The sequence below is a fragment of the Hippopotamus amphibius genome, chromosome 16, assembly GCF_030028045.1.
Source record: "Hippopotamus amphibius kiboko isolate mHipAmp2 chromosome 16, mHipAmp2.hap2, whole genome shotgun sequence".
Lineage (NCBI taxonomy): Eukaryota > Metazoa > Chordata > Mammalia > Artiodactyla > Hippopotamidae > Hippopotamus > Hippopotamus amphibius.
In genome coordinates, this window is record NC_080201.1 from 48,584,995 (window position 1) to 48,600,514 (window position 15,520).

Below are 15,520 nucleotides of genomic sequence, written 5' to 3' on the forward strand. Positions count from 1 at the left end.
TTGCCCCTTCTGCCACGTGAGAACACAGTGAAAAGACATCCATCGAAGAACCAGAAAGAGGACACTCACTAGACATGGAATCTGCCAGCACCTTGATCTTGTACTTTCCAGCCTCAAGAACTGTGAGAAATACATTTCTGTTGTGTATAAGCCACTCAGTTATGGTATTCCTTGTAGCAAAAGGACTCAGACAAGTCACTTATCAGATATATTATTTATAAACATATTCTCCCATTTTGTAGGTTGTCTTTTTACTTTCTTGGTGGTGCCCTTTGAAGCAAAACAGTTTTTAATTTTGAAGAATTACAATTTGTCTATTTTTTCTGTTGTTGCTATACTTTTGGTATCATATCTAAGAAACCATTAATCTAAGGTCACAAAGATTTCCACCTGTGTTTTGTTCTAAAAGATTTATAGTTTTAACTTGGACATATTTCTGCATCAATTGATAGGATTATTTAGGTTTTCTTCTTCTTTTTATTAATGTAACACATTACATTGGTTTTCATGTGTTGAAACACCTTCACAGGACTGGGATAAATTCCACTTGGCCATGGTGTATAATCTTTTCAGTAGGTTGCTGAATTCACTAGCATATTGTTGCTAATATTCTGTTGAGGATATTTGCATCTATATTCATAAGAGACAATGGATTTTAGGTTTTTTCCTTATAGGGTTTTTTGTTTGTTTTTTGGCTTTGATATTAAGCTAATGTTGACCTCACAGGATGAGTTTGGAAGTTTTCCCTTAAATTCAATTTTCAGTTTTTGGAAGACTTTAAGAAGTATTGGTGTTAATTATTCTAGAATTCACTAGTGAAGCCATCTGGTCCTGAGCTTTTCTTTGTTGGGAGGTTTGTGATTATTGATTTAATTTCCTTTTTTGTTATAAGTCTGTTAAGATCTTCTGTTTCTTCTTTTTTTTTTTTTTTTTTAAATTTTTTATTTTTTTTATTTTTTTGGGGGTACACCAGGTTCAATCTTCTGTTTCTTCTTGAGCTGGTTTTTGTATTTGTGTATTTATAGGAGTTTGTCCATTTCATCAAAGTTATCAGGTTTGGCTGGCCAACAACTGTTTGTATTATTCTCTTATAATCCATTTTATTTCTGTAAAACTGATAGTAACATCCCTACTTTCACTTCTGAAAGTGATTTAGTGATTTAAGTCTTCTGTCTCTATATATAGTCATAGACAAAGGTTTGTCAGCTTTGCTGTTATTTTCAAAGAACCAACTTTTTGATTTGTTGATTATTTTTATATAGAATTCTCTATTTAGTTTATCTCTGCTCTAATATTTAGTATTTCTATTCTTCTGATAGGTCTGGGTTTAGCTTGTTCTTTTGCTAGTTCCTCATGGTGTAAAGTTAGGTTATTGATTGAGCTTTTTCTTCTTTTTTAATGTAAATATTTATAGCTATAAATTCCCCTCTGATTTGGATGTATCCCATAAGTTTTTGTATCTTGTGTTTTTATTTCAATTTGTCTCAAGATATTTTCTAATTTCCCTTGTGATTTCTTCTCTGATATGTTGGTTAAGAGCATGTTTAATTTCCACATTTTTGTGGATTCCCCACTTTCCTACTGCTGTTATTTCTAGTTTCATTCCATTGTGATTGGTAAATATACTTGGTATATTTTCAGTCTTTTAAAATTTATTAAGACTGTTTTGTAGCTTATATGATCTATCCTGGAGAACGTTCCACGTGCACTTGAGAAAAAAATGAATATTCTGCTGTTACTGGGTGTGTTCTGTACATGTCTGTTGGTTTAAAATGTTGTTCAAGTTTTCTGTTTCCTTTCTGATCTTCTATTCCATTGTTTTATTCATTACTGAAAGTGGATTATTGAAGTCTCCAACTACTATTGTATAACAATTTCCACCTTCAATCATATCAGTTTTTGCTTTATGTAATTTGCAGCTCTGTTTTTAGGAGCATATTATGAACTGAATGTTTGTGTGACCCCTAAATCATATGTTGAAGCCCTAACTTTTAATGTGATAATATTTGGAGATAGGGCCTTTGGGAAGTAATTAGGGTCAGATGAGGTCATGATGCTGGAGACCTCATGGGGGAATTAGTGCTTTTTATAGGAAGAGATACCAGAGAGCTTGGTCACTCTATTTCTCTGTGCTTGGACAAATAAGTGACCATGCTGACACCCTGATCTCCAAATTACTGCCCCCAGAACTATAAAAAAATTAATTTCTGTTTCTTAAGTCACCCAATTTGTGGTATTTTGTTAGGGCAGCCCAAGCTGACTAAGACAGTGCATATATGTTTATAATTGTTATATTTACTTGATAGATTGAATCTTTAATCAATATCTCTGCCTGACCTCTGAGATAATGGGACAGAAACTTTAGTGACCATACAAAACATGGAATACACACTTTCCAAAAAGAGTTTGGAGAAGTCACTAAACAAATGGATGGCTGCAGTCCTCAACAGGCAAAACTCAGCAATCCCTGAGGAGCAGAAGAATCTGATTTCCACACTTACAATGTTATTTTACTCAAAATATCCACATCTCAACAAAAAATTTCAAAGCATACAAAGACATAGGAAAAGTATGTCCCATTCATATTTTTAAAACGAATTTGTTTTTCAAGCTCCAGGTTGGTTCTAAAATTTAAAAAGAAAAAGAATTTGACAGGAACTATCACTAAGGAAACCCAGACATTGGAATTACTAGTCAAATACATTAAACCAACTATCTTAAATATGCTCAATGAGCTAAAGAAAACCATGGACAAAAAAAAAAAAAAAAAACTAAATGAAAGTTTTAAAATATATGAACAAAAATGAATGTCAATCAAAAGATATAAATTATATAAAGGAACTAAAAAATTCTGGAACTGAAAAGTACAATAGCTGAAATGGAAAATTCACTAGAGGAGTTCAGTGGCAGATTTGAGAGAGGCAGGAAACAGTGAACTTGAAGATAAGGCAATTGAAATGATCTAGTCTGAAGAGCAGAAAGAAAAAAGAGTGAAGAAAAATGAAGAAAGCCTGAGAGACCTGTGTGATGACATTGAGCATACCAATATATGTATAATAGGAGCCCAGAAGGAGAGAGAAATGAACAGAAAAAATATTTGAAGAAACAACTACCAAAATTTCCCCAAACATGATGAAGAAATGAAATATATACATCCAAGACTCTCAATAAGATGCAAGCAGGATAAACTCAAAGGGGTCCACATTGAGACACGTAATATTTAAATTATTGAAAATCAAAGACAAAGACAGAACATTGAAAGTAGCAAGAGGTAATCAATTCGTCACATACCAGGGAACTTCGATAAGATTAACAGCTCATTTCTTATCAGAAACCATGGAAGACAGAAGACAGTGAGATGGTATAGTTAACATCCTGAAAGAGAAAAACAAAACAAAACAAAATGTTGACAGTTGTTCTGTAGCTAGCAAAATTATCTTTCAAGAATGAAGAGGGGACTTCCCTGGTGGTCCAGCGGTTAAGACTCTGCACTCCCAATGCAGGGGGTCCAGGTTCAATCCCTGGTCAGGGAATTAGATCCCACATGCCACAACTAAGAGCCCACATGTTGCAACTAAAAGATCCTGCATGCTGCAACTAAACATCCTGCATGCTGCAGTGAAGATCCCGCATGCTGAAACTAAGACCTGGCACAGCCAAATAAATAAATATGAAAAGAAAAAGAAAAGAATGATGAAGAAAATAAGGTATTCCCAGATAAAAGCTGAAGGAGTTTACTAGTAAACCTTCTGTTGAGACTTTGTTAAATTAACATTTTGGGCTACTTAAGAGCTCCAGGGTATTGGATGGTGAACTGTAGTTCAGAAAAGGCCACAAGGGAATTGAAATAGAGAAGTTTATTACTCACAGGTCCTGGAGGAGGTACACAGCATGCCTCAGGAGGCTGTGTAGGGAGGTCAAGGGTGCAGGCAAGGAGCACAGCAGGAGGTAGGGCACATGCCTTTATTAGGGTCCACGGGTAGAGTGTTTTGGGGTTCCCATGCTAAGGCCAGATTGCTTGATTCAAACCAAAAAGAATGGGGTTTCAGTAAGCTTTGTGGAGGTCTTATCAAAGGAGCACACAAGGGGAAGGCCCTAGGAGGCAGGAGAGTCTGTTTATTACAAGGACCATTGGGGGAGTCCTGTCAGGAACTTACATTTACTTGTGGCTCTGCAGGCTATTTATGGCATGTGTTTAGTGGGGGAGCTAGTGTTAATTCAAGGCCCTTTCAGGTCATTTAACTCACAAAATGGATGCCAAGGCAGCAATGTTATGAAATAGTTTAGCTAAACTCTCAAGACCTTCCTTATAAGAAATGCTTTAGTCTAAAATGAAAGGACGATAGATAGTAACTTGAAGCCATAAATACATAGCAAAAGATAAAAACCAGTATTATTGTACTTCGTTGGAATTCCTTTTTCTCTGACTTAAAAGCAAAGCATAAAACATAATAAATTTATGTTAATGGATACACAACGTATAAAGGTATAACCTGTGACAATAATATGAAGAGGAGGAAAAGAGATGTACAGGAGCAGACCGTGTACTAGTAAGGCTAAGCTGGTATTATTCAAACAATGTCATAAAATTTAAGATATTAATTATAATCCCCAAGGCCAACACTAAAAAAGTAACTAAAAATACACAGAAAAGGAAAAAAGAGAATCAGTTATATACTGCAAAAAACTTAACTAAATACAAAAAAAAAAATCAACTAAATACAAAAGAAATGGAGGGATTCAGGAATAAAAAAACACATAAGACTACAGAAAACAAATAGGTAAATAGCAAAAGTCCTTATTAATTACTTTAAATGTAAGTGAATTAAACTCTCCAATTAAATGGCACAGATAGGTGGAATGGATAAAAAGCACAATCCATCTATATGCTGTCTATAAGGGACTCACTTTAGATACAAAGACATAAAGAGATCGAAAGTAAAAGGATGGATAAAGATTCTCCATGCAAATAGTAACTAAAAGAGAGCTGGGATGGCTCTATTATTGTCAGATAAAATAGACTTTAAATAAAAAATGACTATAAAACACAAAGAGGACAGTATTGATTAAAAGATTCAATATGTCATTGAAAATTCAATTAACAATCAAGTTGAGAAAAAGAAAGATAATTTTATTTGAGCCAAACTGAGAAGTATAACCTCGGAGACAGACCCTCAGAAAGCTTTGAAAACTGTTCTGCCTGTTAGAAGTCAAAGGCACTGTCATATACATTTTCAAGAGAAAAGATCATACATCAAAATGACATACTGATATTTTACAGAGTTCGCCAAGGATACATAGTCCAGATAAGCACTCACGCGGCAATTAGCAAGTCATCATGACCCCCTACAGAGCTGGGAAAGCATGCTATTGTTTTTAAGAAGTTAGGTTGCTAGCATCAGAAGTAAGGGGAAAGATTATCTTAAAGTGGAGCAAGGATTTCCATCTTTCAGGAGGTCTAGTTAAAGTGTAAAGCAGAGGCACACTGCACCTTACAGAGGGATGAAGGCAGCCCAAATGGACAGAGTTTTTTGTTTAAATTTTCTTGTCCTGACTTAAAATATAAATTTTAGTCAAATACATTTTTAAAATTTTCTTTTATTTTTCAGCCTTACTGTGTGGCTGATGGGATCTTAGTTCCCTGATCAGGGATTGAACCTGGACCCACAGCAGTGAAAGCACCAAGTCCTAACCACTGGACTGCCAGGGAATTCCCATCAAATACATTCATAAATGTTTTTACTATAAATTCTTATTTACCAATGGAAATTGCTTTTTTATTTCTTTAATTCTAGAGATACATATATTTTAAAATTTCAAAGAATTAGCGAAGTTTTAAGTATCTCTCCAGACATTAAACACCATTAACTTCTTTTTAAAATTTCATTTACTTGTTGGATTGAGTAAAACAATATTGGCAACATTTTTTTTTGGTACCAGATATTATGACCAGCAGTATGGAGAGATGAAAGATATGGATTAGTGCTAAAGCATATCGTAGTTTAATTGGTGAGGACAGAAGAGTATAGACTATAAAAATATAAAATAGTGAAGCTAGGGAATTCCCTGGCAGTCCAGTGGTTAGAACTCTGTGCTTCCAATGCAGGGGGGTATGTGTTCAATCCCTGGTCAGGGAACTAAGATCCTGCACACTGAACAGCCAGGCCAAAAACAGATAAATAAAATAAAATAGTGAAAGTAGTTAGAAATGTAAAGCAAAGATTCTCAAAATTCTAGTATAATCATAGGTTTTTATTAGTTTCTCCATTCATTTGGAAGGAGAGGGTAGTGACATCACAATTCTCAAAAACTAAAAAGAAATAAAAGATGGGACAGCATTTTCAAAAAACTCAAGAGGTAGTGTGGGCCAAGGATTTTATATCCAGCCAAATTTTCCTTCCAGTAGAAGGCTACAGAAAATTAGTTTTCAATATGTATGCATTCCCATAGTCCTTCTGGAGGAATCTATTGGAGGGCAAGCTTCTTCCAATCAAGAGTTTACTGGGAAAACTTCAGTAAAATCACTGAAACTCAGCATTTAATATATTCATTATATATTATTACATATTATACAGATCCCGAATACAGTTTACCCAATTTTCCACAAAATAACATCTTGCAAAATTATAAGGCAATATCACAACCAGGATATTGACATTGAAATAATCTGATGATCTTATTTAGATTTTCCCACTTTTACTTGTACTCATTTGTGTGTATCTGTGTCTCTGTGTTTTGTTTATACAATTGAATCATGTGTAAGTCTGTGTATCCACCAACTTTGTCAAAATATAGAACAGTTCATCACAAGAATCCCTTGCATTGTCCTTTTATAACCACCCACATTCTTCCTGTTCTTTCATTCCCCCATTCTTAATCCCTGGCACCCACTAATTCTGTCTACATCATATAATCTTAGCATTTCACATATATTATGTTACCTATGTTGTTTTTTCTTTTTTTCCACTCAGCGTAATTCCCTGGAGATTCATCCAAGTTGCTGTGTGTGTGTCAATAGTTTATTCTTTGTTTTAAAATTTTAATTGCTGATTATTATTCCATGGTCTGGATGTACCATGGTTTGTTTAACCATTCACCTGCTAAAGGACATCTGAATTGTTTTCAGTTTTTGGCTATTTCAGACAAAGCTGATATGAATATTTGTGGACTTTCAATTTCATTCAGTTCAATAAATTTTTTATTTCCCTTGAAATTTCCTCTTTGACCTATGGATTATTTAAGTGTGTTGATTAATTTCCAAGTGTTTGATGTTTTTCTTGTTTTCTGTTTTTATTAATTCATTTGATTCTGTTACGGTCAGAGAACATATCTACATAATTTCAATTATTTTATATCTGTTGATATTTGTTTTATGACCCAGCATAAAATCTATCTTGGTGGATGCTCTATGAGTGCTTAAAAGAATGTATATTCTGCTGTTAGTGGGTGGAACATTCTATAAGCATTTAATTATATAGTTCTAAGACTGAAATAAGTAAAATGAACAATGTCACTAGGACCGTATTTGTATTATCATTCTGGTATATCTGTGTAAGTTTTCTATAGGGGATATATCTTTTCTACATCTATATACTTAATATGTTTATATACTAAGTCATTGGGCATACACATCTTTAAAACTAATAAGTACTGCCTATGTTTCTGAAGTAGTTTTGCTTTTCATTCTCACCAGCAGATGAAATTCCCATTTCTCCAAATCCTCACCAACTTTTTTTAAAATTTATTTATTTATTTATTGGCTACATTGGATTTTCGCTGTTGTGCGTAGGCTTTCTCTAGTTGTGGCGAGCGAGGGCTACTCTTTGATGCAGTGGGCAGGCTTCTCATTGTGGTGGCTTCTCTTGTTGCAGAGCATGGGCTCTAGGTGCACGGGCTTCAGTAGTTGTGGTATGCAGGCTCAATAGTTGTGGCTCACAGGCTCTAGAGTGCAGGCTCAGTAGTTGTAGTACACAGGCTTAGTTGCTCCGCAGCATGTGGGATCTTCCTGGACCAGGGATGGAACCCATGTTCCCTGCTTTGGCAGGTGGATTCTTAACCACTGCACCACCACAGAAGTCCTTCACCAACTCTTGATACTTACCAACTTTATTTTTGCCAATAGACATTTGTGAGCAGGTATCTCTGTAGTTCTGGTTCACATCCCTGATTACTAATGAGGAGGAACAATTTTTCCTGTTTATTGATAATTTAGGCTTTCTTTTCTGCCAAATGCATATGCATTTCTACACTTTTCAACTCACTTGAGTTTTTCTGACTGAAAGGAGTTTGCATTTTGAAGATATTCATCCACTCTTGTGCCCGTTATCAATTTATTGCCTCACAGCTCCAAATTAAACTTTCAGTACCTGCTGTGCTATAATGGACTGGTTTCTAAGCATTTTCTCCTTCACAGTGAGCATGATATTGAGCTTTTCAATAGGCTTCTCTTGAAAGTGTACAGTGTTTTGCTTTTTCTTACTCCTCCTGTATGGTTGTTTCGTAGTGCGGGTATGTGAGAATAATTCAGTGCTGTTCTGCCCCAGCCAGGTACTAGAAAACATATAGTCTCTTGGCAATTCTGCAGCCCAGCCAAGGCCAACAAACTGCCTTCCTGATACCAATAATGTGAACTGTAGTCCTTGGGCCACAGCAGTTTCTGACCCTCCCTAGGTGCCCACACACAATCTGTGTGTCACCTATGTCCTGGCAGTTTCCCATGGCCCTTTTGATGCAGACACTGTGTTCTCCCAACTTTGTACCTGCACCTCAGCTATACCAGGTGCAATTCAGTTGTGTCCCAAAGGTTTGTTTCCTGCTCGTTCAATGACTATAGATCACCTCTGGCCCTGGAGACCCACCAAAATTCTCCACCACCCAGTGGGCTGAAACTACACCTTCTATGAAACTTGAACTGAACTCAAAATTTATCTTTCCTTTGATACTCTCCCTTGGCCTTTGAGTACTCTTCAGAGTTCTTTTACATCTTATAATTACTCTCTACTATAGTTTGATATTTCTTTATAATCCACCTTGATCCAGAACTGGAAGTAAAATATATCCTTTAATAGCCACATTAAATATTTACCTTAACTGGAATTAATGATGCATTAGGATTTATTTCCATACTCTTCTAGAAATTACTCTTTGAGCAAAAGAGAGAAAAATTGCATATCACTTCTGATGTTTCACTTAGTCACAGGACCATAACTGGCAGGGGAGAATGAGAAATTTAGTATTGAGCTATGCAGCCAGGTGCCCTGGAGGAAAATGAGAATTTTGAAATTCTGCGAGAATTACAGTACATCAACAAAAGAATAATATATAGCTATAAGAATAATATACCACCATAAAAACAAAGGAACTCTTCATATCTGAGAGGATCTCAGGGACAAAACATATTTTCCAAGAATACCCACTAAAATACATCCCATCTTATATGCTTTCTTAAAACATGACACTCTCCCATCAAGATATACCTGCCTAGTATGATCTTGACATTGATCTTAGCAATATTTTTTCCTGATCTGTCCCTTCATGCAAAGGAAACAAAAGCCAAAATAAAACAGATGGGATTACATCGAATTAAAAGCTTTTGCACAATGAAGGAAACTATCAACAAAACAAAAAGGCAGCCTACTGAATGGGAGAAAATATTTGCAAATGATATATACAATAAGGGGTAAATATCCAACATATACAAAGAACCCATACAACTCAACATCAAAAACAAAACAAAATGACCTAATTAAAAAATGGACAGAGAAACTGAATAGACATTTTTCCAGAGACAAACAGATGGCCAGTAGACACATGAAATGATGCTCAACATCACTAGTGATCAGGGAAATGCAAATCAAAATCACAATGAGATACCACCTCACACCTGTCAGAAGAGCTATCATCAAAAAAGACAACAAATAGCAAATGTTGGCAAGAATGTGGAGAAAAGGGGACCCTTGTACATTGTTGGTGAGATTGTAAATTGATGCAGCTACTATGGAAAACAGTATGGAAGGTCCTCCTCCAAAAATTAAAAATAGAACTGCCATGTGATCCAGCAACTTCACTTCTGGGTATTTACCCAAAGAAAACAAAACAACTAATTCAAAAAGATATATTCTCCCTACAGCCTTGGGGCAGGGTCCTGGTACCCCCTCAAAAGATATACATAACAATATCTTTGAGCTGTTTTGCAGATACTGAAACCCCCACAAATAGTAGACCCTAGACTGGTTGGAACCAGAAGGTTGATGATGCTGACTCCCACTTACCTCACCACCAACCAGTCAGAAGAATGTCCACAAGCTGATCCCACCCTCTCTGAACCATTAATATAAAACTTCTCACTACCCCTTCCACACTGGGACACACAGTTTTGAGGGCATTAGCTCGCTGTGGCCCCTTTTGCCTGGCAAAGCAATAAAGCTATTCTTTTCAACTTCACCCCCCCCCCCCGCAAAAAAGATATATACTCCCTAATGTTCATTTCAGCATTACTTACAGGCCAAGATATGGAAGCAATCTAAGTGTCCATCGATAGATGAATGGATAAGGAACATGTGGTGTATAAATTCAATGGAATATTACACAGTCATAAAAATGAAATCTTGCCATATGCTGAGTGAAATAAGTCAAATACCATATGATCTTATATGTAGAGTCTAAAAAAGAAACAAAATGAAAACACTTGTAGATACAGAGAACAAATGGGTGGTTGCCAGCTGGGAGAGCAGGTGTTTGGGGCAGAGGGATAGGTGAAGGGGATAAAGAGGTACAAATCTCCAGTTATAAAATAAATAAGCCATGGAGATGCAAGGTACAACATAAGGAATATGGTCAATAATATTGTGATAACTTTGCTTGGAAACAAAATCTTTGAGTTCATGTCACCCTGGACTTTTATCTTCCTCTCACAACTGACATCTAGTCCCTAAACAAATCTTGCCTACTCCATCACATTTACCATATATCTATAATCCAACCACTTCTCACCATTGTTGTCACCTTGGTCTGAGCTACCATCATCTTTCATCTGAATTAATGTGATAGCCTCCTACCCACTTAGTTTTTTGTTTTCTGTTTTAAACACAATAGCAGCATGTCAGATCATGTCCTCTGCTCAAAATTCTCCAAGGGTGGTCCACTTCCCTCAGAATAAAATCCAAAATGCTTACAATGACTTACAAGACCTTACAAAATATGGCCGTTACCTGACTTCCTTTATCAATCATCCCCTTGCAGAGACCTCTACAATAGCTTCCCTGATATTCCTCAAACACACTAGCATAGTCCCATTGTGAGGCCTTTGCTCCAGCTTTTTCCTCTGTCTGGTATGCTCTTCCCTTAGATTTACTCCTTCGCACCTTCAAATCTTGACTCAAATCTTTCCTTCTCCATGGTCTACTGTGATCATTCTATTTAATACAGCAATAAATATCATATTCCTCTCAACTCCTTTTGAATGACCTTCCCATCCCATATCATTTATGTTCTAACATATTCTACAATTTACTATTATTCCATCTCCTCCTGCCTGAATTGTTCACTAATACAGTATATCCTAAACACCTCTGATAGTGGCTGGAATATAGTAAATACTTTAAAAATATGAATAATTTTAGAATGACAGGCTTGGGTGGGGAAAGCATTTTAGAGTCATCTTTGCTAGGAGGCTCACTGCCTTTGCATGGATAGGGCAATGGTCTCATTTTTTGTTCAGACTGCTATTTCAAATCACTCTAAGTGGCTTCAGTTAGGGGTAGAGAATCAGTTTGGTGTTTTGAATCCCACAAGTTTCAAAATTATGAATTTACTATCAACCTGAACTGAGCACCTGCAGACCTGAGATAGCATCTCTTAACAAAGCAATATCACTTTCAATCTCTGCTAGCAGCCTCTCTGTAGCTAACTCTACACTAAATTCATCTCTTTCACAGGACATTACTGAAAGCAGCAAGAAACATCCAACACACGCATTCTGAATCACTCCCACCATTTCCCCTAACATTACAGCCTTAACTGGTACAAGATCTTCCTTGTAAGATGGTAAGAAGTCTGCTCATTTCAGTTTTCTAGCCTGAAATAAGCAGATCCTCATTCTCCATTGCCCTAAGTTAATGCCATATTTAAGATATCTTTTATCCACAGCACTCCACTTCCAGATACAAACTTTTATATCCAAAATAATTATTAGTGTCAATAACAAATGACAACAGCATCAACAAATAAGAAGTTTAATTTTATCTAAAGAAATACAGAAGGCCAGCAGACCCAAACTGATATGGCTGTTTCATAAAATCAACATAGGTGTAGACATGTTCCATATTTCTGCTCCATCATCCTTAATAACCAAATACCATTCTCAAAATCCCCATAAAATTGCCAGAGGTGCAGATTAAACATCCACATTGTAGGCAGGGAAACAAAAAAGTGAGAGGAAAAAAGGATTTCTTAAATGTCCTATTCATACAAACACCACTTCCATCTTGTGGACCTGCAAGGGAGGCTGAAATAGCTTTTCAGTCAAGAATTCTATTACTGAAGGGAAAATGAATATTAGGTCAGGAAATAGCAGTCTCTGACACAGATTCTTATCAGTTTTCACTGCAAAATAGTCTATAATGTCAGTTTTTTAGTTTAATTCAAAAGCTGTGCATTTAAGTTTAAAAAAATTTCCTAGTAGAAAGATTTATTCTGGCTATCCATTTATTTTTTCATTTCTAAGTAATATTCTTGAATTGTGGTCAGAGATGGTAGAAAATATGAGCTTTTGGACTTTGTTACAATTCACTACATATCTCTTCAACAATCCACTGATTAAATCTACAGGTTTTTTTTTACACTATTAATTTCCTCACGTAGTGTATAGGATGAGATATGAATGAAAGCTTTCTCATATTCATTACAGCATACAGTGCCCCCCCCCCAAATAATCAGGATTAAGTGTTAGTGAAATATTCTCAATATTCATTATACTAATAAATGTCCTCCTTTCATGCAAAGTCTCTAAAATAACATGAGTAATAATGACAGCTAATATTTGTGATATGCTATGTTGAAGGCACTGTCCTAAAAACTTTACATGTAATAACTTACATAATACTTCCAAGAATCTTATAAGGAAGGTATTAGTCTAAGGTCTATGGGGATAACTGATTAAACCAAAGCAGAGGTTAATTATCATGTTAAATGTCACAAAGGAAAGCAAATTAAAGAGTCAAGATAATGTTGAAAAAGACATATGCTATGGCTAAAAGTCTTCCTATATTTACATTAACAGAATTATTCTCTATTATAATTTGCTAAAGTTTAATAGCTTTCCAGTAATGATAGGTTTTTCTACATGGATTACATTATAATTATCTTCCCCCCATACAAATTCACTGATGCTGAACTTTATGAAGCAAATGTGTTTGCATATTCACATTTTAAGAAATCTTTTATGATAATGAATTAATGACCAGAGAAGGCTCTATATATTAATCACAAGCATCAAATAATTCATACATAAACTTGTGAACCATGACTGAAGTCTATCCCACATTCCTTATATTCAAAAGATTTCTCACTGATATGAATTCTTTGATGTTGAGTTAGTTGTGAACCACGAGTAAAGGCCTTCCCACAGTCCTTACACTGATATGGTTTCTCACCAGTATGAACTCTCTGATGTCGAGAAAGATGTGAGCTCTGTGTAAAGGCTTTTCTACACTCCTTGCATTCATAGGGTTTCTCACCAGTATGGATTCTTTGATGTAGAGTAAGTTGAGAACCGTGACTAAAGGCCTTCCCACATTCCTTGCATTCATAGGGTTTTTCTCCAGTGTGAATTCGCTGATGTTGAGTAAGTTGAGAACCACGAATAAAGGCCTTCCCACATTCCTTACACTGATATGGTTTCTCACCTGTATGAATTCTCTGATGCTGTATAAGTAGTAAGCCACGAGCAAAGGCCTTCCCACATTCATTACATACATAGGGTTTCTCACCAGTATGAAGTCTCTGATGTTGAGAAAGATGTGAACTCTGTGTAAAAGCCATTCTACATTCTTTACATTCATAGGGTTTCTCACCAGTATGAATTCTCTGATGTTGAGTAAGCTGTGAGCCACGAATAAAAGACTTCCCACATTCCTTACACTCATAGGGTTTCTCACCAGTGTGAATTCTCTCATGTTGAGTAAGTTCTGAGCCACGACTAAAAGTCTTTCCACATTCTTTACACTCATAGGGTTTTTCACCAGTATGAATCCTCTGATGTCGAGTAAGGAGGGAGCCACGATTAAAGGCCTTTCCACATTCCTTACACTGATAGGGTTTCTCACCAGTATGAATTCTCTGATGTTGAGTAAGTTGTGAGCCATGACTAAACGTCTTTCCACATTCCTTACATTCATAGGGCTTCTCATTGCTATGAATTCTCTGGTGTTGAGTAAGTTGTGAGCCACGGATAAAGGCCTTCCCACATTCTTCACATTTATAGGGTTTTTCACCAGTATGAATCCTCTGATGTTGCATAAGTAGTGAGCCACGAACAAAAGCCTTTCCACATTCCTGACATTCATACGGCTTTTCCCCATTATGAATTTTCTGATGTTGAGAAAGCTGTGAGCCACAAATAAAAGCTTTGCCACATTCCTTACATTCATAGGGTTTTTCACCGGTATGAATTCTCTTATGAAGAATAAGTTGTGAGAGCTGCGTAAAGACCTTTCTACATTCTTTACATTCATAAAGTTTCTCACCTGTATGAAGTCTCTGGTGCAGAGTAAGTTGTGAATTCTGGGTAAAGGCCTTCCCACATTCTTTACATTCATAAGGTTTCTCCCCAGTATGGACTTTTTGATGTCGGGTGAGTTGTGAGCTTCGAATAAAGGCTTTCCCACATTCTTCACATTTATATGGTTTTTCACCAGTATGAATCCTATGATGTAAAATAAGTTGTGAGCTCTGAGTAAAGGCCTTCCCACATTCCTTGCATGCATATGGTTTCTCACCAGTATGAAGTCTCTGATGAAGACTGAGCTGTGAATCACGACTAAAGGCCTTCCCACATTGCTTACATTCATAGGGTTTTTCACCAGTATGAATACTCTGATGTTGAGTTAGGTGCGAGGCTCGTCTAAAGGCCTTCCCACATTCCTTACATTTATAGGGTTTCTCAGTAGAATGGCACCTGGGATGTTGAGATAAATAAGTATGCTGATTGAAAATAGACATTTTTTCATATATTATCATCCCTTGACTGAAATATTCCTCCTGATTTTCTTGTTGCCTTTCCAATGTGCCTTTGACTTCCAAATAATCTCTGGAATTGGACTTCTCAAGATCACAGTTTTCAAGCCTGGCACTCATTTCCCATTGGGATAATTCTGTTTCATAAGTGTCCTCTTTTGGAGATAAGTCCTTGTTTGTACCCCTTGAAGGTAAGTCTGAAAGATAAGAGAACATCAAAAATTTCTTTTGTCATTGCAAAAGAACTTCCATAGTAGAAAAGACTATATATGAAAAAATATATATG

General features: G+C 36.1%; 1 protein-coding gene and 1 non-coding gene across 6 annotated transcripts in view; one reads left to right on the plus strand and one right to left on the minus strand.

Annotated features, from left to right (window-relative positions):
* Positions 1–3,290: 3,290 nt before the first annotated feature.
* The window catches only part of LOC130838794 (zinc finger protein 420), a 37,833-nt gene continuing 25,603 nt past the window's right edge, over positions 3,291–15,520 (minus strand). For 4 of the 5 annotated variants that reach the window (XM_057712344.1, XM_057712346.1, XM_057712348.1 and 1 more), the window contains one exon: positions 12,717–15,431. In XM_057712344.1, coding sequence (XP_057568327.1) covers positions 13,501–15,431 — 1,931 coding nt within the window. In that variant the 3' untranslated portion in view covers positions 12,717–13,500. Of the gene's footprint in view, positions 3,376–12,716; positions 15,432–15,520 lie in introns of those variants that run through there. The other variant, XM_057712349.1, reaches the window with a different exon arrangement.
* On the plus strand, positions 3,461–3,533 carry TRNAG-CCC (transfer RNA glycine (anticodon CCC)). Its single transcript has one exon. It is a non-coding gene; the product is annotated as a tRNA-Gly (tRNA).